Genomic DNA, 23,592 nt, shown 5'->3' with positions numbered 1-23,592 from the left:
AAAAGAAAACAAAAATTCAACTTTGCCTACCAAATAGACTCTCCTTTTAGGGTCGTGTTTAGCCAAAAAAAAATAATTGAATAACTTAACTTTGTCAACTTTAATGTTTATTGTCAACGGTTTCATATATCTATCCAATTAAAAAGACTTTTGATAGAAAGTATTTATTGAAAAGTTAATTTAATTGGGTGTGTAACCCTTTAATTTTTTTAAAATGACTTTTCCAAAACTAAACCATCCTCATGTTCGTATCATAGATTATAAATATATTAATACCTATGTCTTTATTCAAAATAACACTTCTTTCTGCTTGACAGAATATATTATTATTAGTTCCTATTTCATTGTGGAATTTGTAAGTACACAATAATGATCCATGGTTCCAGCATGGATTTATTTCGCCGTGCGTCCAACAATATAGTGTAAGATTTGAAATTATTATGTATCATTTCCTAAGACATAATGGGAACTGCCAAATTGGTCTATCGTCCTACCATTCAACTCTCATCCACAAGATTTTAGGTGGTGCAAAAATGAAGATCTATAAAGTATCCAAATAATTCTTTTGTCTCATCACCTCACATTCACATTCTTACACATATACCTGAAAATAACAGAAATACTAAAATTTGAAGACAGAGAGCAAAAGAAAAAGAAAAAGGAAAGATCAGAAATCTCTACTTTTGGCCAATAATAACACTTCAACTTCTTATCCACGAGTCTTCCATTTATTTTAGTACACAGAAGAACAAACATTGCATACACAACTAGCATCCTTACATAGATATGACGATATAATTTAAGTTATTTGGTATCCGTTTGTTTTTTGTTTTTTATTTTTAAAACTCAAGCTTGTTTTCTTTCTTTCAATTTCTCTAAAGTACTAACTTGTTGGTTAGGATCTTAAGCTAAATTTAAAAAACAAACAAAAATTCTTAAAAACCACCTTTAAATTTTTTAGTTTTCAAAACATGGTTTGGTTTTTTAAAAACAAAATTGTTATAGAAAATAGATGAGAAAACAAGGAATTAGAAATGGAAAAATGCTTATGGTCTTCATTATTTTGCAACTCTCTTTTAATTATATAAGAGATTAATTTTTAAATTTTGGCATAGTGTTTTTGAAAATATTAACAAAAAATAGATAACAAAAGGCAAGAAATTTAGAAATGAAAGTAATGTTTATAGTCTTAATTTTAAAAAACAAAAGAACAAAAAATCAAATGATTACAAAAAAAAAAGATCAGATAATTAACTGCCAACTAGACCTAATTAACAACTATAGAATCTTAGGTCATTTTCCATAATTACCTTGGTTTAGTAAGGGAAACAGTGACATTGAAAAATTGAGTTGTCTCTTTGGCCATACGGTCTGCAATGATTTCTCTGTATCTGATGAACAATTCATCCATAACTTCTTCTCCAAAATGACTGATAAGAATTGGTTCAGCCACTGCCCTCATGTACTTTGCTACATTGTATCCACTCCCCTTCAAACTTACATCTACTGATTTTGCTTTGTTCATTTCATTATTATCCGAAACGTTCCAATCTACTTGTGAAACTTTAATGCTATCAATCACAAAAGATGCTTCTTTTGCAACCTCAATCCTTATTTCTATTGGTGATGGCATGTATTTGGGTATGTGGAAACTCTCCAATTTCTCCTCTTCTATGATTCCCTGGAAAAGATCGAAAGTAACTTGTGTATCTTACAATTGTTGTAATTATTATTTGAGGGTTCTATTGTTGTGATACCACATTAAGATAAATATGAGATTAGACACGATGGTGTTTACCTGATCGACTAGGTCGTTAAGAGCTAGACCCAAAAGCTCCCAAATGTAAGAGCATTCTTTGCTAGCTGGGTTTTGGCTTCTCCTTCCTAGCAATGTCAAAATCATACGACCACCATCCACCAATTCTTGTGCACGACACTTGAGAAATAATGAAAAGTCCTTTTGGAATTGATTGTAATAGGCCTTCACAACACTCCTGGGGCTATTACCAGTCATGTATATGTTTCTTTTATTCTCCTCCAACCCTTCAGGAACCTACACAAATTTCAATCCTTGCAAAGTTAGAGAAGGTGGGGCATTAATTTGGGAGATTCAGTTGACTAAGTTTTAAATGATATAGATTCACTGCATCATAATTATATATGGAGCTCAGCGAAGTTATAACAGCTCCACTTAACCAACTTCAAGTTAAGGGTCCAAATACCCTCTAAGAAATCTATGTACATGCTTTTTTTGCAAATTTCAATACTCTTATACACAAGAACAATAGAAAACTATGGTTTAAATCTCATTTTTGTTTCATCAATTTTTAGACTTGTTTTTCTTTTAGTCTTTAAATATTTAATATATTCATTTTGTCACTAAACTGCCATTTTTTTTTCATTTTTTGAATAAGATCCTAGAGGAAAAAGGATTAGTAGAGCACCTATTTAGGCATCTCAAAGGTTTAGGGTTTCCATTTTCTATTTTCGCTAGTTAATCTTTAAACCAATAAAACTGTTATTTTGGTTATTGCTTTTATTGTTTTTTTTTTCTTTCTTTCTTTTAAAACTAATGATATTTCTATGTACTTTTTTCCCTTAGGGAAATTACTCAAAATTTAATATATGGATGATGCTTAGGGACAAGCATTTAACAACAGAATATTAAAGGAAAAAGAAGTAGAATCTAGCAAAAATGAAAAATATTTTTTGTTAGAAGTTCAGAAACTAAAATAATTTTTTTAAAAATACAGGGCTAAAATGAGCAAATAAAATCTAAAATTAGTCATATTCAAACAAAAGTGAATCAATTAACCACTACTAAGGTTTCTCCTCTTACACACAATAAAAAAATTAATAGTATGAATTTACTATTATGTATCGAATCAATTATAGCTAGAGAAGTATATGTTCACATGCATTTTGTATATAATGTATGTAATACACAGAAACTTCTCTCGATCTACCCAACTCGTAATCACCTTTAATTTTTTTTTTTTTTTTGAAAAAAAGTGTTTTACGCTCTCTACCAATCTTTGATGATGAGAAAAAAGGAAGAAGAAGAAAAGTTAATATTTACCTTGGATAGCCAATGAAGACTGTAAGAAGAATGAACAAAATGGACACTTTTCTTAGGAAAAAGCCTTCCATAAAAAGAAGCAGGCACTCCAGTAAAAAGACAAGGCCCAACATCACCTCCAATTTCCCTTCTCAAATTTTGAAGGAAATTAGGCAATGATTTGAAGATTGTATTGAAGTCATTTCCCGGTAAGTCATTTAACAATACTTGATATTCAATTGGTTTCTTCTTCAGTTTTTGACGAATTATTTCCACTGCTTTAATCAGTTCAGAAGCTGCCATCAAAGCGTTTGGTCCCGAAGAACATCCCAAATCAGCTATTGCCAAACTAGTAGGAAAACTCGAACAATACAAATTGTTTATCGCTTCCTCCACAATCGGCGGGGACTCTTCCCGATCTGAACTTCTTTACCCCTTGCTTTCCAGTTGAGATATTCTGACCGCTCGCTCCGTGGGCTCGACCTCTGAAAGTAGAAAAGCAGAAAGAATAGAAGGCTGACTCGCGCGAGAGAAAGATCGGCAAAGTCTGCTCTGTCAAGGGCGCTGGGGGGATCCACTCTGAACTTATAGGGGTCTCGCTCCACTGTTTCAAGAAAACAAAATTATTATTCAACATGACAACCGTCACGTAACACCTAATACCTCTTAATACACATGATACTTCTTGATACACTCGATACATTTGATTGATACACACCTAAAACATTACTAATATATGTTTGATACACCTGATGCACTGCAGATACATTTAGTATTTTTCATATACTTAATAAAATTTGAAAAAATGAAAAATCACATAGTAAGTATATTAACCAACTAATATATATAATATAAGTATATCACAACATTAATATACAAAACTGAGACAAAGTAAAACCAAAACAAAATTAATGTAAAAAATAAAACAAAATAATTTATAATCAGATTCAACTCAAAATACACATAAAAAAAATACAAATAAAGTTAAATTACTCCGATCAACAACAATTATACTTCACATTGTTATTATTGTACTATTAATATATTCTAAAATTAAGATTACGACAGAAAGAATAAATAATTTTTTTAGTATGAATAAATAAATAACTAAGGTCTTAAAAAGTGGAATAATAAATAAATAATGAGTATATAAAAGGAGGAAGAAATAAATTATTGAAATGGTAGTTTAGAAATAATAACAAATTTTAACTGGAGAAGAGAGTTTTAAAATTGAAAAATAGAATAAAATAATTTAAGATGCGAAATGAAAACAACTTCTCTTCGTCTAAAACTGATAAGAAGTATGGAAGGTTTATCCATCCACGACGACCGCCCATCTTTATGTTATGTGTTCACACTCCACACACATGCACTATCAACCTACATCACATACTTATTAAATTCCTTTTATAATTACTCATTCTTAAACTCATATTTAATATTTGATTAATTACTTCAACTTCAAATTATACAAACTTACTCGCTTTAATTTGATTTGATGATACAGATCAGATGTGGAAAAACTTATCCTAAATGAAATGAATTGTGTTATAGAAAATAAGACCTAATTATACTAAATTCACGATGGACTCCTTTTAATCTGACTCTTGTTATTATTTATTTGGATAGCTACTCACCAATTTGATTAAACAATTATCTTTAGAAAGTGTTGAACATGAGAAAGTATCCTCACATTTTCATAACAAAATAATAAAGGCATGGTCACTTTGTGAAATACTGTTTTGTTCTTTCTCTTAATTAACTAAAAACAATCCTATGTTTTTTGCTATAATTAATATTTGAATAATTTCACATGGCCAACATAAAACACATCTCTCATTTTTCAAAACAGAAAAGTATGTTACATCTTTTCACTGTATGCTCTAAATAATTGCACTCGATGGAAGAAGAAAAAATCATAATATGAATGAACTATAACCATTCATTCCGTCATCTTTGACTGTTTTGATGTGTTCACATCACATACCCTATTATGTTTTATCAAAACTTTCTCAATACTATTCTTCTGTTGTGAGTGACAGTATCACATGATACCCTCATATGTTTTTAAGACTTTAGGTCCCCAACTCACATCATGAGCCCCTCTTCCACATGGGATATTGAGTTATATGCCTATTTACATATTCTTTTTTGCATTGTGGTAGTTGTGGCTTTTATTTTTCTTGAATTTCTATATTATAAGATATTTCAGGTTTATGTATCTTTTTCTTGAATTTCTATATTATAAGATATTTCACGTTTATGTATCTTTTTCTTGAATTTCTATATTATAAGATATTTCACGTTTATGTGTCAAAAGATGGCAACCATGGGGTTCTTTTCTTCTTTCTAAGAAGTCACACTAAGAGGTGGATGGGGTGATCTCAAGACCTCAATTTGTTGAGGGAATAACCTATCTGCGATCATGAGTGGATTTTGTCTTGTACCTTATGTCCTCTAGCTATTCACTCAGTTTCATACTTCTGAAATGAGAGGTTTATTGCATCAACGTTGATGAGCTACTATCGTCTATACAGAACTAAGAAAAATTATGTGTGAACAAAAGTTCATAATTAGCACAGGACTAAAGTTAAATTACCTAGGTCATCAATAAATGAAATAATCGGTTTTATACAATAAACAATATTATATGGTTTCAGTCTTATATAAACTATTTACATATGATGCCCCTCATTTCCATGTTTCTACAATTTAGTACTACATCATTTGTACTAACTACAAATCAAGTCGCATTCATACTGTCCCTATAATAAGGTACGCCCTAATCTTATTCATATACTATAGACCGTTTAGGCTATAAACTCAAACTTAATCCATGTTTATGTCTCTATATAAAGTTTAAATATACACAAAATAGTCTCATGATCTTATTAAATAAAATATGATTTTAAATTACAAACTACGAGTTTTATGACATAGATTCAAACATTTCTTGTGTTAAGAATATTTGTGTAATGTTAATTATTAATTTTTTTTAATATTAATTGATTTCTAATTTGTTAAACATTTTTAAATTTATCAATTGATTCCAAAGTTTAAGTTGATAAGTGAAGACAAATTTAACATTAATATCATCTAATAGGGAGAGATTTGGATAAAATATTTTTTTAAATCACCCATCAATCCAAATTTAATTTCGAAAGAAATATTACTTTAAAGTTTTATTTAACCAATATATATATATATATATATATATATAATTATGTAATGAAAAATATGTTGGTGTTGAACTTTAATTTTAATTTAGATATGAATTACATTCCAGCTGAGAGTTGTGGGTGAGACTTTTACATTTTATATTTTCTTCTCCGAATATGAACGTTTTTTTAGATTGGTTGAAAATTCATTCCATGGGTTTAGGGTTTGCTAACACAAATAAAATATTACGACATTAATTAAAAAACTGAGGCAAAATCTGAGTTTAACCTAATATATTGTGTTACATTCATTATTAATATATGTGGTACAGCACACATACAAGAGACAAACAGTAGACATTTTTATCAACTAAACTAAGCTTAACATATAGTAAATATACTATATTATACTAAGACACACAATAATTACCACATAAATTTAGTGATAAAACATTTGAGCAACTATATATTATATTTTCAATCACTACTTTATGTTAGTGAGAGAAATAGTGAGATTGACAAACTCAAGTTTCTCCTTAGCCATTCGATCCACAATAATCTGCCCATATCTGATGAACAATTCATCGATGATTGCTTCTCCAAAATGACTTATAAGAATTGGCTCAGCCACAGCTCTCATGTACTTGGCTACATTGTACCCACCATTATCATCTTTGTTACCATTATCTTTGTAAACAATATTCCAATCCATTTTTGAAACTTGAATGCGATTAACCACAAAAGAGCCTTCTTTTTCAATCTCAATCCTCATTTCTGTTGGTGATGGCATGTACTTGGGTATGTTGAAACTTTCTAACTTCTCCTCTTCTATAATTCCCTGTCCAATAAAACAAATCCCAATTATCTTATTTATCTCTCAATTAGTAGTGTTTCTAAGTAAAGGTTTGTAAATAATTAATCCACTTTTTAGTTTTAACAAATCTATCAATAAAAACTATATTAAATACATTTTAAATCATATGAACTATGGCGCCGAAACACTGCTTATATAATTTTAGGGAGAAAAAGAAGTACCTCTGAAACCATATCATTAAGAGCCATAGCCAAAAGCTCCCAAATGTAACAACACTCTTTACTAGTTGGATCCTGGCTTCTTCTTCCCAAAAGTGTTAAAACCATACTTCCTCCCTTCACCAATTCTTCTCTCCTACATTTCAAAAACAATTCAAAATCGTTTTGAAATTGTTTATAATAAGCCTCCACCACACTCTTTGGGCTTGTATCTACCATATAAATATTTCTCTTATTTCCCTCTAACCCTTCTGGAACTTTAGACAACCAGTGAAGACTATATGAAGAATGAATAAAATTCACACTTTTTGAAGAAAATAGTCTTCCATAGAAAGAACCAGGCACCCCATTAAAGAGACAAGGCCCAATATCATGATCTCCAATTTCCATTTTCAATTTTTCAAGGAAATTAGGCAATGATTTGAAGATTGTATTGAAGTCATTTCCAGGTAAGTCATTTAACAATACTTGATATTCAATTGGTTGTTTGTTGTGTTTTTGTCGATTTTCTTCCACTACTTTAATCAGTTCAGAAACTGCCATTAAAGTGTTTGGTCCTGAAGAACATCCCAAATCGGCTATGGTGAAATTTGTTGGGAAACTGGAGCAATATAAGTTGTTTATCGCTTCCTCCACAATCGGCTTCGTCATCAATATCACCTTTGACTGTTAGACGACAAATCACGAAATTAAACTATTGGGTTATGACAGTGCATGATTTAACCATACGAGAAATGATATAATGTAAAGAGATTAGAAGGAAGAATGATTTAAATAAATATTCATTACCTGAAGAAGGGAATTGTTGGCATAACTAAAATCTCCAGCTCCTGACCCATTCATGTGAAGAACTTGAACTACTTCCATTATAATTTGCCTTTCTTTCTTTCTTTATTGTTATGAAATTTGATTTTCTTTTTTTTTTTTTTTGGGGGGGGGAGAGAGAGATTTAATTGTTGATGTGTGTTATGTTGAGGAGGAGGTTCTTGTATTTATAGAGTTCTTGTGGTGCTTCAACCCATACTAAAGACGATAATTTAATTTTAAATGATTCACTAAAAACAAGCACGCTTTTTATTTAATTTATTTTATGTGAAAAGAGAAACGAACATGTTTTTGTGGAGTAATTAATATATATGATTTGTAGAGGTGTGTGTATAAAATGAACCAATGGTCTAAACTACCTTAAAGATAAGGTGGGGCTTTAAATGAACTAATCCTTTCCATATAACTAATTATATTCAATGAGTCGACTAACTTTGAATACCTTTCAATCTTCAACTATTAACACCTATTTAAAATTATCAAATGCCTTCTTAAATCTTTTCTTTTTTGTGTTTAATAAATCTACTGACTTTTATATATTCGTAAAGTTATATATGAGTTCTCTACTTATCTAAATTTCATCAGTTTTATGTTTTAGCATAACACACACTCCTCTTTCATTAAATTTTAACAAACGTAACGATTTTACTGAACATAACTAAAAATGGAAAAGATCTTTAACGTACGTTTTCTTTTTTAAATTTAAGAAATATTGTTAAAGTTTAGGATTTAGGGTTAAATTTAATAAATATAGCAAAATTTGTCAAATTCTATCAATGATATAAGTCTATCACCGATAGACCATGTTGCAAATATTGGTCTATCACTGATAGACAACAATACAAGTCTATCAGTGATAGTTTTGCTATATTTGCAATTTTTTTAAAAATTTTGCTATATCCTTAATTATTATTGCTGAAATGGTTATCAATTGCAATTTTTCATTATTTGTACTATGTTGTGTCGCGAGTTAAGAACAATGGAAATAACGGTAGAAAAACATATAAAAATATAGAGAACACATCAAGCATAGCTCAACTGACACATGTATGTTCTTGAATCTTCACCCCAACATTTATTACAATACCTTTGCACAAAAAAAAGTAACCCACAATTATAATGTCCCTCATAGCCGTCTGATATCACTAATTTTATAATATTCGCAATATAAAAAAATTGATATCATGAACTTTTTTTTAAAAATATATATATTTTTGTTATTTGATGTAACGACTTTATTTAATTTCAAATTCTTAACAAAGCAATAGACCTATTATTATAAACATAAAATATCTGCCAAGAGTTTGGAACAAAACATTTACTCACTTAATAAAGCACACTTTTTCTTTATATAATTTCTTTTATATCGATTAATATTATCAAAGGAACATATTTACCTACATACTAAATTTAATCTTTAAAATCTAATTTATATTGAAAATATGTTCGAGCATATGTCTCCAATTTTACTCATTCATCATCACTTGTTATCTTATAATTTTAACGAAGTATTTAATCTTGATGAGCTTTATAGATAATAGATAATGTGCGTTATTAAGACAATTGAAGAAGTTTGTTATTTGGTTATTCATGTTTTATGAGATCGTTATTTGTGTTAACTTATATTTCTCATTTCATTATTCACGGCAATCAACTATCCTAATTACTCTATTTTATAAATAATTTTCAACTTAATTAATTCAACTCAACTCTCGAACAACATCTTCGAATAGATCCTTAAAATATATTTTTTTGGAAACAGGTTTAAACAGTGGAAAATTAAATATATAAAGTAGGTGAAGTGTGAACATGGGATGGTTTGAATTCACATGTACCTAAAAACGTAAAATAGTTGAAATTGAAAAATGTTTGAAATAGTTGTGTATTGCTTGCTTTTCTCATTTGATTTGATAAGAATTATGGTAAGAAATTATAATAAAACAAATTTACAATAAATGAAAAATTAATAGAAGAAGATGATGGATGTTGAAATATCTCTGAATAGAAATGGAATCAGATATGCATCCGTATGGATATGGAAGTAAAATTTTATTTTTCTTTCTCCAATATGGTGAAACCGTGTTACAGTAGATCCACAATTTGTTTGCTTTTCTTCTTTAAAATTTATTATTACATATTTTGTTTGATTTTAGGAAGGGAGATCCACACCAACAGTTTGAAAATATGCATGTGGTTCTCTTTTGTTGAACATATTTAAATTGAATGATTGATTCAGCTTCTGTTCAACATAAAACAAAACAATGATGTACCCTGTTGTACCATAAGTTTCTGTCAAATTTATTGACCTGTTTTATCTTACAAATTAATAAATTACATCTCATTTTATTTATGTTTTCATTTCAATTGTTTAATTTCAAATACTTTTTAAAGTATTTAAATATTTAATGAATTAAAATGTATCACATCCACACCCATTTAATTTACTCTTACTATTTTTAAAGTGCTTTTGCTTTTTAGTCACACTAACTCACCCCATCCAATTTATATCACATTTCTCACTTCCTTTTCTCTTTTCATTTCTCACTTCCTTTTCTCTTTTCAAGTCAATAAATTAGAGTCAACAATGGCCACAATTTTTAATCTTTAAGGTCCTCATTTCTTGAAAATAGTTCAAAACTAAACTTCTATTCAACACAACCAAACTAACAAACCTCTTCAACCAACTAAAATCATATGCCTCTATTCATTAAACATTCATCTTAATTATCATATACGACCCCAATGGAACCCACATATTTGTCTTTTATTTCATTTTTTTTAATTATAATTATATAATTATATCAAATATTTTTCTTATAAGTAAACTACATCATTCCTTTCCAAATTGACTTTAAAATATATATTTATTTAGTAAATATCATTAAAACACCAGTAAACTATAAAATTCTTACATACTTATTATCACTTTATATATATTTTTTATATTAACAATATATAATCTAATATACTCTTAAAATATAATAATTTTTTTATATATATATACTCCATATTATTTACAATAAAACATTACTAAAAGAGTAAACTACATATTGACAATGTATCTATAATATATGGCGTGAATACATACATATTATTATATTTTACAAGTATATAGCTATTTACATTAAAAAGTTGTTTAGTATATATACCTCATATTATATATAATAATACTTTATACATAATTCCTATAGAATTTATGTTTAAATTTTTTGTTTGTATAATAAATATTACTAAAACAGTAGTAAACGACATGATCATATATACATATTTTTTCTTTATAAATGTATTTGATTACATTATACTTTAATATATCAGTAATCTATAATAGTTATGTTCTGTATTTTAGTATATATATATACCTTATATTATATACAATAGTCTATTATTTTTTTATAGGATGGTCAAAATGTAGTTCTTCTTGAATTCTCAATAAACTGTAGAGTGTATCACATTCAAAACTAGATTCTCGTTTGTTTGTCTATTTAATCGAATATCTAAAATATACCTAATATACCAAATGATTCATATGTTTTGAATATATACAATATTAAACACAAAATTTCTAGCTAGATTCTGTCGGATAAGTTTTGTATTTGTCGACCGTCAAAAGTTTTCTTCTTCACCGTCGAATCTCAATAAACCCTAAAATGTATCACATTCAAAACCACATTTTTATTTGATTAAATATCTAAAATATACCTAATGTTTCATATGTGTTGAATATATACAATACTAACCTCAAAATTTTTAACTAAATTATGTTCGAGAAGTTTTGTATTTGTTATCCATCAAATGTCTTCTTCTTCACCTCCGAACTTTAAAATTTCGAAATAAAAACCGTAATCCAGGTTGGAAGGAGTAGACAATCATTTTCGTAGAAGGAAAGCATGAAAGGTTTTCCACTTCTTTCCAAAACCGTATCCCATATTTTTTTCCATTTAGATATTTGTTATAAATAAATTAAATAATAGGTATTAAAGTAATATGAGTCGTAGGTTTATGTAATAGTGGATTTAGAACTTTTATGAAATTTATTAGTAATTTAGGTTATTTCATATAATATCATATAAGTCCCTAAAACAAATTGTTTTGAGTTTAGGGAGTTTAGGTTGATTGGGCCAACCTCAAAACATTATTATTCAATCCAATTGGGCCCTCCAAAACAAGTTCAGCTAGAGCATGTGTATAGTTCGATTGGAGAAAGGCATAGTTCAACTTGGTTGATTGGAATTTTTCTAACACTAAACTCAACAATATCCCATCCAAGGTTATTAAATCAAATCCATTGTTATCTAATTTTAAAATACTAATTAATGTACATTAACACAAGTGACCAAACCTTACACTCACCCAAATGTATAAATTATCTAACAATTCTCCTTTTCCACCTTACTACACACATATTATATGTATCCATGCATGCCACCATATTTACAAGAGAGCAAAACCAATAAAATAGTCTAATAATACAAAACAACAAATTTACATCTTTTAAGTCGATATAAACATAGTTCAATGAAACTCACACTCCTCACAAGATCGATGAATCACATTCCTCTCCTAATCAATTGGTTTTGAGATAAAATCTTACACTATCAAGTAAATAAAATACAAAATTTAATATAAAAAGTAGAATGGAATGTTTTGTTATTGAAAAAGTTGAAAATTCAAGTAAATAATACTTCTAATATTCCACTAAAATTTGAAAAAAATATTTGACCATTAATATATTGAAAAGATAACATGAAATATATGAGATTTAACACTGCCTCTCTTGTCTTTTTGGTGAATAAATTAATGTCAACCACTGCAAAATTTCAAAAGAAAAGTACTGATCGGGTATTTTTATTTAAAATTTTAAAGTCCTCTATTAAAAATTAGGTCGAAACAAAAAAGTTCAACCAAGGGGTGATTTGAAAAAGGTATTTTCAAAACTATTTTAATAAAATAGTAGTTTATTAACGTTATTAGAAGGTGTCTCTTAGAGAAACGCATTCTTCTTTATTTTTATTTTTCTCTTTCTTCTGCGGCAGAAAACAAGAATAATAATGGGCTTAGTGGCCCATTCAATTTATATTCCAATGGCCATTCAATTTATATTGTTACTATTATTATCATTGTTTTTTTTATTATTATTACAATATTAATAATTTAAAATAACATCTATGTAAAAATTATTTGTTATATTATAATAATTATTATTACCATATTAAAAATTTAAAATAACATGTAAACATTATTTTTGGAAAAATTAAAAAAATATTTTACTTTTTATTCTTCAATCACACACATATATATACAGCACACAATTGATTTTATTATTGATTTATATCTTACCTCAATTTATCTTTTCATCTCCTGTTACCTTTCTTTTTAATAACAAATAATGGTTAATTTCTTGAGTTAAAAATTACTAAATATTTTTGTAACAAAATGGAACATTCCAAAATTAAATCTATACAATATCAAACAAATAATGGTTAATTTCTTGAGTTAAAAATTACTAAATATTTTTGTAACAAAATGGAACATTCCAAAATTAAATCTATACAATATCAAAGTTATAAATTTTAAAAAAAAATCATCAAAATATAAAAAAAAAGAGTTAAGTGTATTAAAAATGGAATTAAACAATAAAGTTACCTCCATACATAACTATTTCATTCCACTAACTTTTTTCATAATTAAATAATAATAAAAATAATAAAATAAGAAAAATAATAATAAAATAAAAAATAATAATAAATATTATAATAACAATAATATATTTTTTTTATCTAAATAGTTTTGAAAACATTCATTTTTTCCAAATTTTTTTAAAACCACCCATTTTTACCGATTGTCCCAAACCATAGGCATATAGCATGCTATATATATTTCATATCATTTATACATGTATCAAATTATTTTTTAAATAATAATGAACTGTTTTCTTTCATAATCGAATACTCTTGGTTTTTTTATTTTAAAAATTAAATCTATTTTCTCCTAAATTCTTATTTCTGGTTCAACTCTTAACCAATTTTTTTTTATAAAAAATAATACTTTTTTTTAGTTTGAACCAATAATTCATTGATAAAAAGTTGACTAGAAAAGAAGAAATTGAAGTTGTATAAAAACAAAACAAAAAAAGAAAAAAAAAACTACTTTTTTTAGTTTGAAATTATTGATAAAAAGTTGATTTAGAAAAGAAATTGAAGTTGTATAAAAACAAAACAAAAAAAGGAAAAAAAAAACTACTTTTTTTAGTTTGAAATTATTGATAAAAAGTTGATTAGAAAAGAAGAGATTGAAGTTGTATAAAAAGAAAAAAAAAGAAAACTACTTTTTTTAGTTTGAACCAATAATTCATTGATAAAAAGTTGATTAGAAAAGAAGAATTTGAAGTTAGTGTAAAAATCACTTCCAACTCCAAACAAAGTTGAATAAACGTATTCCCTGTACCTCTACGTAGCAGGAGATTGTAACAAAAATAAGAATTTTCTTGGTATCATTGGGGTGTGCACACAGATATTCCTACCAAATTCAATATGGATAAACGTTTTTATTCCCAAGGAATGTGCCACAGAATCCAAACAACAACCTTCATCACATCATATTAGTTATTACCCATAACGAATTATTGAAGATATATATTTATTACTTTTGTAAAGCTAAAAAAGCCCAACATATCAAATCAACATTTCCATCTGTATGCCAAAGACAAATGCCACTTGACTTCCCTACCTTACTTTCCTTTCCATTTTTCTTTTCAACAAGTGTCGCTTCACAACTAATGAAGTTCACAGATTGAGTGGAAGAAGATTTAGTTATATATATAATTATAACGTAGAATATAGAGCTAAGTTATAATTAGTTCAAATATTATCCCACTTTAATTTTGTTGTGGAAACAGTATGAGTTATTCTGTGGTGGAGAAATGGGAGCGATCATTTCAAGTTTAATGGAGCACAATTTGAACGTGCATGTTCTATATTATTGCCCATTTAAAATACATGCAATCCAACCAAGTGGGAGTTATACAAGGAAGAGGGACCAACCTATTCGTCTAATTATAATGTTATTTCTTTGTATGGATTGTAATCAACCGCTTTTGTCGAGCACACGGAAATCATGCTATCACCTGAACATATAGGTAACAATATTAGAAATACCGATGAATCTCCGTCGACTCCAAATGAAATTTTTATTTGTCTACGACAAAAATATTGAGATCTTAATTTGACGAAAATAGCAATAGAAATGGTGATAAAATACATATTAATATTGATAAATATTTATGTGAAAATTAATAAATAAACATATAGGTAAATATCAATTTAACTTATATTCTTAAATTTTAAGGATGGTTGAAATGAGACATCATATAGAATGTATCATTTAAAATAATCGCTTTCTAATTTAAAACATACTTAAAAGTTAGTCTAACTAGTTTCCAAACACTTCATCTTTTTTCAAAATGACTTGCTTTTTAAATTAAAGGTTTTCCAAACTGATATACAAATTGTATCATTACAAATTCTTTTACATGGTTATTCAACTTTGTACCATAAATTTAAAGAATATCAATTAGCAGTTATAATATATAACCAAAACTACTCTTCTTCTAAATACATATACTTTATCGATTATGTATGTGACAAACCGTACTTAAATACTCAATAGTCTAGTACTTAGATGTATATATTCATTTATTTTAGTTAAATAAAATGAATTTTATATTACAATTTGAACTCGTTCCTTCTAAACATAAATTTTGAATTATATTACAATTATTTCTAATCTTATTAACAATATTTAATTTCTCCTAACTAAATATTGGGATGTAAGAAGTAAGAATACTTACTTCATAAGTGGGTGGAATTTCAATTTGACATTTGGGAAAAGAAAACCAAATGGTTAGATTGAGAAAAAATTATAATTCCAAGACCAAAAACGTTTTTGAAGATGGAATGGTAGCAGAATTGTTGGAGATAAAAGAAAAGATGAGGAAGTGTTAACAAAAGAAGAAGGCTTATACCCTGCATGAAAGCACTTTGTACGATCCAAAGTGTCATTAATTTATTTTAAGATAAGGCACTTCGTATGGTCTCTACTCACTCTCTTTTCCTGTGGTCAATAATAGTTGAAAATATCTTCCTACTTAATTCATTATTCACATACGTTATCTTCTTCAAATCTCTTTCAATTATTAATTAAAAAATGTAAGATTTATTAAAATTAATAACTAAAACCAGCATTTCAAAATAAATAAAATTAAAATTAAGCCGACTTAAAATAATATTTTAACATTATCTATTGTTTGTCATAACGTTATTTAATGTTTATGTAACAGAGTAGTTGGAGTTAGGAGAGGAAGAGATGATGGTGAGCAATCAATGCAATCAATGAGTTATCTCGAGGTATACTTTTAATTTTTTTTAATGGTCTACTTCCATTGCTCTTGTCAAAGTTGGTGTTAGTTCAACCCATCTCTTAATTTAATTTTTATTTTCAATTTGTGTAAATTTGATATTTTGAACCACCACACTTTCTAATATACAAAGCTTTCTAAAAAAAATTGTAAAAAAAAATGATAGAATAGACAAAATATTTACTTTATTCTAAAATTTAGAGTTTTATGTTGTTTTGTTATGAGGTGTAGATAATTTTTTCAATTTTTTAATTTTTTAAAAAGTTAATATAAAAGATTTAGAAAGATAGTGTCCTCTCAAATTATTAGATAAGGCATAAAATGTGATAATAAAAATAAAAAAAAATTAAGGAGGACCAAATGATGATTAGAATTTAGAAGGGAATGTGTAAAAATGGAAGAAATATCAGGTTAGAAATTGATTGGGCAGGATCATATCAATTGGATATTGCTCAAAACTCAAAAGATAAATTAGTAGAAAAAGAGAAGTTAAAAGACTCAAATTTTTTCCCTTTAGATATTTGGATTCTCAACTTCTAGTACTTGTTAGATAATTACACCTCATACTTTTGAACCATTCTAAATTTAATATTAATAGCTATTAATGGTCTTATAGAAAGCAACCTATGATTTATTGTTTTGTGTACTATGAATGAAGATGTTTTGAGTTTGAATTCCAATCCAACAAAGTTTAACTTTAATTACTTGAATATGACACCCCTCGATCAAATGAAGGTCAAGACAAAATTCACACATAAACTTTGGTCCCATCTTTATTATTTATCTAAATTGAAAGTTCTTCAATATTTTTTCTAACTAAAATTCAAGGTGTCATATCATTATTACTATTATTTTTATCGATATGGAAAATCTCACGTTTGAAATAATTGCAAAATCAATTTACGCTACTATTTATTTCGTTTATCAATTGATTTTGAACGAATAAAATACGTGTTCAAAATGACTTGGTGATTTTTTATGTAAATTAAAAAAAACGTGGGTTATTGGTATGAGGGTGAAGATATGAGAAAGGAGAGTTATATATATAATAAAAGGGGTGTGGATCCCAAACTCAATAAATAATACAGAAAAAAAGAAAGAAAGTAGAGGAAGCCATTGTTAGAGATGGAGGTTTGTAAAATACTTCATATGAATTCAGGAGTTGGAGACGAAAGCTATGCCAAAAACTCCTTACTTCAGGTCTTCTTTTATGAAAAAGAAAACACACACATATATTTCTGTTCTTCATTTTCTATCTATCACATCCTCTTTATCTCAAACAAATTGTTTACCTAAAGTTTGACATGCTCCTTTTTTGTCTCATTATTTTTAGTCCTTTAATTTTTTCTTTTAAATTACAAATTTAGTCTTTCAATTTTGAAACTTTTGTGCGTCTATATATATATTTTATTGGAATTTCTAAATTACAAATTTTAATCTCTAGATCTTTTTATTTTAACTTTTATGCTTTTTAAGTTTTTAAAATTAAATCTATACCTTCAATTTTTTTACAATAGTGTGTATTTTGATTAAAAGATTATAGTTGTTTCAAAAAATAAAAAAATAAAAACTAATTTCTATACTTGCTTTTATAAAAAAAATTGTAACAAAACAAATTGAAATAAAATGAGCATTTTATAGACTTAATTTAAAAAACTAAATCAAAAAACAAGTCATCACTGTGTGGTCTTTATCTCTTTTTTTCTTTTTCTTTTTTTTAAATGAATGTGAATTACTACAAAGTAATGCTAACTATTAATTTCTTTTTTGGGGGGACAATCTTATAGCAAAAGGCAACATCCATAGCATGGCCAGTTATAAAGAAAGCCATTGAAGACTTGTGCAGTGAAAACAATAATTCAATTACCAGTTTAAGCATTGCAGATTTGGGATGTTCTTCAGGACCAAACACTCTTACAATCATCTCCAATTTAATTAAACACATTGAGCTTCACAATAACAAACCATTCCAATATCAAATCTTCTTCAACGATCTACCTTCCAACGATTTCAATTCCATTTTTATATCCTTACAAAATTTCCTTGAAGATTTGAAAATCCAAATTGGAGCTGATTTTGGAACTTGTTTCTTCAATGGAGTCCCTGGTTCTTTTTATGGTAGACTTTTTCCCGACAAAAGTTTACATTTTGTTCATTCTTGTTATAGCCTTCAATGGTTGTCTCAGGTGATTCTTAAAATTTTATTCGTGACTACAAAAGAAATTTCTCATAAATTACCATTTATTATTTAGCCATATCAAATTGAATTGATATATATATATATATATAGGTTCCAAAAGAAATGGAGATGATAAACAAAGGGAACATATTCATAGACAGTACAAGTCCAAAGAATGTGATAGACGGGTATTTCAAGCAATTTCAAAAGGATTTCTCGTTGTTTTTGAAGTGTCGTGGAGAAGAAGTAGTACGTGGTGGACGAATGGTTGTTACCTTAGTAGGAAGAACAGATGAATATCCATCAAATCAAGATTATTGTTACGCTTTTACACTTCTAAATTTAGCTCTCAATAACATGGTTGCTGAGGTGAGAATTCAAAGCCCTTTTATATTTGGGGACAAAAAGATGTGTGTATTTTCACCATCGTAATTTTATCTTTGTTGTGTTACAATTTATAGGGGATTGTGGAAGAGGAGAAAGTTGATAGATTCAATATCCCAACTTTCATGCCAAGTCCAAAGGAAATAAAAGAAGAGGTTTTAAAAGAAGGAAGTTTCATCATCAATGAACTTAAAGTTTCAAAAATTGATTGGAATTTCTACAGTACTGAATTGGAAGGAACAAAGCATGTGTTTGTGGATAGCAGTTACAATGTTGCAAAATGCATTAGATCTGTGATTGAATCACTTATGAGTCCTCACTTTGGAGAAGCCATTGTTGAAGAATTATTTTATAGGTATAGTAAAATAGTGAAGGATGAGATGTCAAACAAAAGGAGTGAGTTCACAAACCTCACTATTTCCCTTACTAGAATCTAAAATAAGGGGAAGGAAAAGAACAAAAAGTTGATAATTTACCTGGGTTTGTTAAATAGTTGATGTAAACTTTAATTAGAAGAAGTAAGATCAAAATATATATATATGTCAGTGTTGCTGCTGTTGTTTTTGTTTAATAAAATACAGTTCACGTCTAAAATATATATAAATATAATAAAATTTTATTATATATTTATGTACCAATATACATAAATAATATAAGTTTATTATTTATTGTCGATAGACTGAGATTATATTTTTTTATTATGTTCATAAATATAAGTTGGTTAAACAATTTCCCTACTTATAATTAATTAGCAATTTATTGTATTATAAAAATATAAAATTATTTGAGTAAAAGACAACCAATTTTATGTTTAATTTTAAATAAAGAAGAGAACATGGATAAATAAAAAGGATGATTTAATAATTACTATTATTAAAAAAGTAGGTAAGAAAATATGATCACGAGGGGTGGTGTCTAAAGTTGACTAATGAATATTTTTTGGATTGAATAAGAAAAAAATATAGATAATCCATGGGCTTGAATAATAATTACTATTCAACACATGAAAAAGAGTGTGAGAAGCTTTGGTGAAGAAGGTCATCAAAGACGGTCAACAATTGTCAATGATTAAGATGATAGGTTGATCGTCAACCATCATGAAAATTATTGGTCGCCAACGATCATGACTCTATTGGTCATTAACCATCAGTACAACAGTTTGTTAATAGGCACGACGACCGATCATTAACAATAACTATTGTTCGCCAACGATCAAGATGTTCACTCTACGATAGTGATATCCAAAGTTGTAGGTCACCAACGATCATGATGATTGGTCATCAACACTCAAGACAATCGAGATAATCGACGATCAAGACAATCTAGAGGCGATGATCAAAATGATCGAAAAGTCGACAATTAAGATAATCTAAAGCCAACAGTGATCAAGACAGTTGATTGTCATGACTGTCAATCAATCACGATCAGTCGCCAACATTTGTTGTCAACGATCAACAATGATCACTAACATTTGAGACTCAATAAAATAAAATAAAAAGGAAATATATTCTAAACGGATGAGTTTAGTTTTAGAATAGAACAAGTAATTTTATTAACAAATGTCCAAACATGAGCCAAAACCCCCTAAAATGTTACTCATTTTTTACATGGAAACAATAAGCAAAACTCTTGAATTTGAATATTTAGGTGATTAGTAAAATGATACGTACTCATTCAAGTATCTACTGAGACAGTGAAATCAAAGTGGCACATCGTATTTGATTGATTGACATCACACATTCCAAAAACTATTAATAATATTTGTTTGTAATTAGTGCAACTTTGTAAGGATGGGGGACACCGACTCGTCCATCAATGCCCACTTTGTAATGGTCTGTAATTCATGATTATTTGTTATCTGAGATTGATTCTGACTTCCTTCTTCAATTTATGAATGTGTACCTCTATATGAATGTGAACTCATGAACAGTTGTTTCACACATGTAAGGGTATACGACAATATGGTTAATCACAATTTAGACCTAAAAAATTAGAGCTCCAACCAACTTTTTAAAGTTTGTAACAAAAGTTACCGACACAATTACACTTATAAAAGTAATAATGCTCATCTCACTTTTGATATCCTTAGAGAGTCGGACAATGAAGTGTTGATTAATAATGGTCACTTCACTAGTCACATTGTTCACTTGGAAAAGAGTATCTAAAGTAAATGTATATATCAGTAAATGACGAAGGGATGGACTGATATATAGGCCTCATCTCCCTCCATACAGAAATCCAAAGAGATATGGAGGTTTGTAAAATACTTCATATGAATTCAGGAGTTGGAGACAAAAGCTATGCCAAAAACTCCTTACTTCAGGTCTTCTTATCTTTTTCCAGTACTTTTAATCCTAAACTCATTTCAATTCCCTTTTTCACTCCTTTTTCTTTTAAAAAAAACATATGTTATGTGTTCTTCAATTTCATCTTCATCATGATTATAAATCTCAAACTACTTGGTTATATAGAGTTTGGCATGATTCTGTTGGGTGTTTTCTTTTCCTTTTACTTGATGCTAGTGCATAATGCTTCAATTCTCTTTCATTTTTATTTTATTTTATTTACATATATATCAAGACATTAGCAGTGAAGTTTTATTTTTGTTTATGATTTTTGTGACAAAACGATGATTATAGCGAAAAGCAATGTCGATAGCGTGGCCAATCATAAAGGAAGCCATTGAAGATTATTTGCGCACTGAAAATATTCCAATTACCAGTTTAAGCATTGCAGATTTGGGATGTTCTTCCGGACCAAACACTCTTACTATTCTCTCCAATTTAATTAAACAATTTCATGAAATCATCCAACTTCACGGTAACAAACCAATCCAATACCAAATCTTCTTCAACGATCTTCCTTCAAATGATTTCAATTCCATTTTTAGATCATTGTCAAATTTCTTGGAAGATTTGAAGAACCAAATTGGAACTGATTTTGGAACCTGTTTTTTCAACGGAGTCGCTGGTTCTTTTTATGGCAGACTCTTCCCCAACAAAAGTTTGCATTTCGTTCATTCTTCTTACGCTCTTCATTGGCTCTCTCAGGTGATTCTAATTCAAAATCTTATTCTCTACAAAAGGAACTCAAGCTATCATTTATGTTATATTTACTGATAAGTTTTCGTATTATATACATATATGTATACAGGTACCTAAAGGGATGGAGATGATAAACAAAGGAAACATATTCATAAATAGTACAAGTCCAAAGAATGTGATTGAAGGATATTATAAGCAATTTCAAAAGGATTTCTCACTGTTTTTGAAATGTCGTGGAGAAGAAATAGTAACGGGTGGACGAATGGTTGTTACTTTATTAGCAAGAACAGATGAATCTCCACCAAACAAAGATTTTTGTCAGACTTTGACCCTTTTGAATTTAGCTATCAACAACATGGTTAAGGAGGTGAAATTATTATTGTGTGTATTTTCTTTTCCTTTTTGGTTAATTAGTGTCTAAATACAATTCAATATAATTTTTCTTTGTTTATGGCGGTGAATTCATAAACAGGGGATGATCAGAGAAGAGAAAGTTGATAGATTCAATGTCCCAAACTTCATGCCAAGTCTAGAGGAAGTAAAAACAGAGGTTTTAAAAGAAGGAAGCTTCATCATGAACCGTGTCATAGCAGTTATTGTTTTGCAAAAAGCATAAAATCTGTGTTTGAACCCCTTATGATTCCTCACTTTGGAAAAGCGATTGTGGAAGAATTATTTCACAGGTTTAGAAAAATAGTTAAGGATGAAATGTCAAAAAAAAAGTGTGAGTATACAAACTTAAGTATTTCCCTTACTAAAAAAGAAAATGAAGATTGGAAATTAGGTAGAGATGATATTATTGTGTGATTGTTGTTATGTAAGACAATGAGCTTGTAAGAACTTTGATCTATGCTATGTTAATGGAAATGAAAATAGAGAGATGTGTAGAGATGTTTTCAAGGATGAGGTGGACTAATCAATCCAATTGCTTTTTTTTTTTAATAAAGAAAAGAAAAGTCCCAATGATTAAATCAAGAATAAATAGAGTCATTATTTAGTGAAGGGGAGGAATAACTCAGCTGATGATCAACTTACGTTTAATATTTTGAGTGGTGAACCATTTAAAACAATAATCAATAACATTCATGACAAAATCAACGTTAAAACCTAAACCCAAAAATTATTTACTTTCTTAATTCAAATAAAGTGAACTTTGATGTTAATTATTTGGAAAGTCAAATCTACACCGACTTGGAGTTCAACTGATCATTTCAAATTAAAGTCAAGTTTATATTTGTCTATCGAAATTTCAAACTAAAATCATATTTAAATTCATCACTACTACAAATTTGGTCTTTCATAACGCACGCAAATTTTAATTTTGTGATGGACGACAAAGACCATATTTTTCTTGATATAATGTTTATCTTGATGATCATGTACGTCAAGAAAAGTCTTTTTATTTTGTTGAAGAAATACTGAAAACATCAAAAAAATGTAGATTTTTTATTTCTTTGATGGGGAAAGTTCTCTTAGTTTTGTTGATGTGGTCTATAAAA

At 28.1% G+C, this 23,592-nt stretch overlaps 3 protein-coding genes across 3 annotated transcripts; 2 read left to right on the top strand and 1 right to left on the bottom strand.

The window, feature by feature from the left end:
• Nucleotides 1-558: 558 nt before the first annotated feature.
• LOC101206474 lies at nt 559-8,234 on the bottom strand. The gene is made up of 7 exons (XM_011660193.2): nt 8,038-8,234; nt 7,252-7,914; nt 6,705-7,054; nt 3,080-3,482; nt 1,799-2,053; nt 1,311-1,681; nt 559-604 (listed from the first exon to the last, which is right to left on the bottom strand). Exons 1-7 carry the CDS (start codon nt 8,113-8,115, stop codon nt 574-576), a joined length of 2,151 nt encoding a protein of 716 aa, XP_011658495.2. The 5' UTR covers nt 8,116-8,234; the 3' UTR covers nt 559-573.
• A 9,297-nt stretch (nt 8,235-17,531) lies between these two features.
• LOC101209890 (salicylate carboxymethyltransferase) lies at nt 17,532-19,503 on the top strand. The gene is made up of 4 exons (XM_011659723.2): nt 17,532-17,686; nt 18,274-18,672; nt 18,777-19,034; nt 19,127-19,503. Exons 1-4 carry the CDS (start codon nt 17,612-17,614, stop codon nt 19,484-19,486), a joined length of 1,092 nt encoding a protein of 363 aa, XP_011658025.1. The 5' UTR covers nt 17,532-17,611; the 3' UTR covers nt 19,487-19,503.
• A 1,614-nt stretch (nt 19,504-21,117) lies between these two features.
• On the top strand, nt 21,118-22,996 carry LOC101206718 (salicylate carboxymethyltransferase). The gene is given in 5 exon segments (XM_004149946.3): nt 21,118-21,372; nt 21,689-22,099; nt 22,203-22,460; nt 22,566-22,677; nt 22,680-22,996. Coding segments are annotated over 5 exon segments (1,077 nt in total). The 5' UTR covers nt 21,118-21,297; the 3' UTR covers nt 22,901-22,996.
• Nucleotides 22,997-23,592: the final 596 nt, after the last annotated feature.

This window comes from Cucumis sativus, chromosome 6, assembly GCF_000004075.3.
Source record: "Cucumis sativus cultivar 9930 chromosome 6, Cucumber_9930_V3, whole genome shotgun sequence".
NCBI lineage: Eukaryota > Viridiplantae > Streptophyta > Magnoliopsida > Cucurbitales > Cucurbitaceae > Cucumis > Cucumis sativus.
The sequence above is the reverse complement of the archived record's forward strand: the minus strand, read 5'-3'. Positions and strand labels throughout refer to the sequence as shown.

Coding starts and splice junctions, on each gene's coding strand:
- LOC101209890 (XM_011659723.2), top strand. CDS start 17,612: ATGGAGGTTTGTAAAATACTTCATATGAATTCAGGAGTTGGAGACGAA. Junction 17,687..18,273: donor CCAAAAACTCCTTACTTCAG/GTCTTCTTTTAT, acceptor ACAATCTTATAG/CAAAAGGCAACATCCATAGC. Junction 19,035..19,126: donor TCAATAACATGGTTGCTGAG/GTGAGAATTCAA, acceptor TACAATTTATAG/GGGATTGTGGAAGAGGAGAA.
- LOC101206474 (XM_011660193.2), bottom strand. CDS start 8,115: ATGGAAGTAGTTCAAGTTCTTCACATGAATGGGTCAGGAGCTGGAGAT. Junction 3,483..6,704: donor ATTTCTCTCACTAACATAAA/GTAGTGATTGAA, acceptor GGGGTAAAGAAG/TTCAGATCGGGAAGAGTCCC. Junction 605..1,310: donor GTTTCCCTTACTAAACCAAG/GTAATTATGGAA, acceptor TGTTATTTTCAG/GTATATGTGTAAGAATGTGA.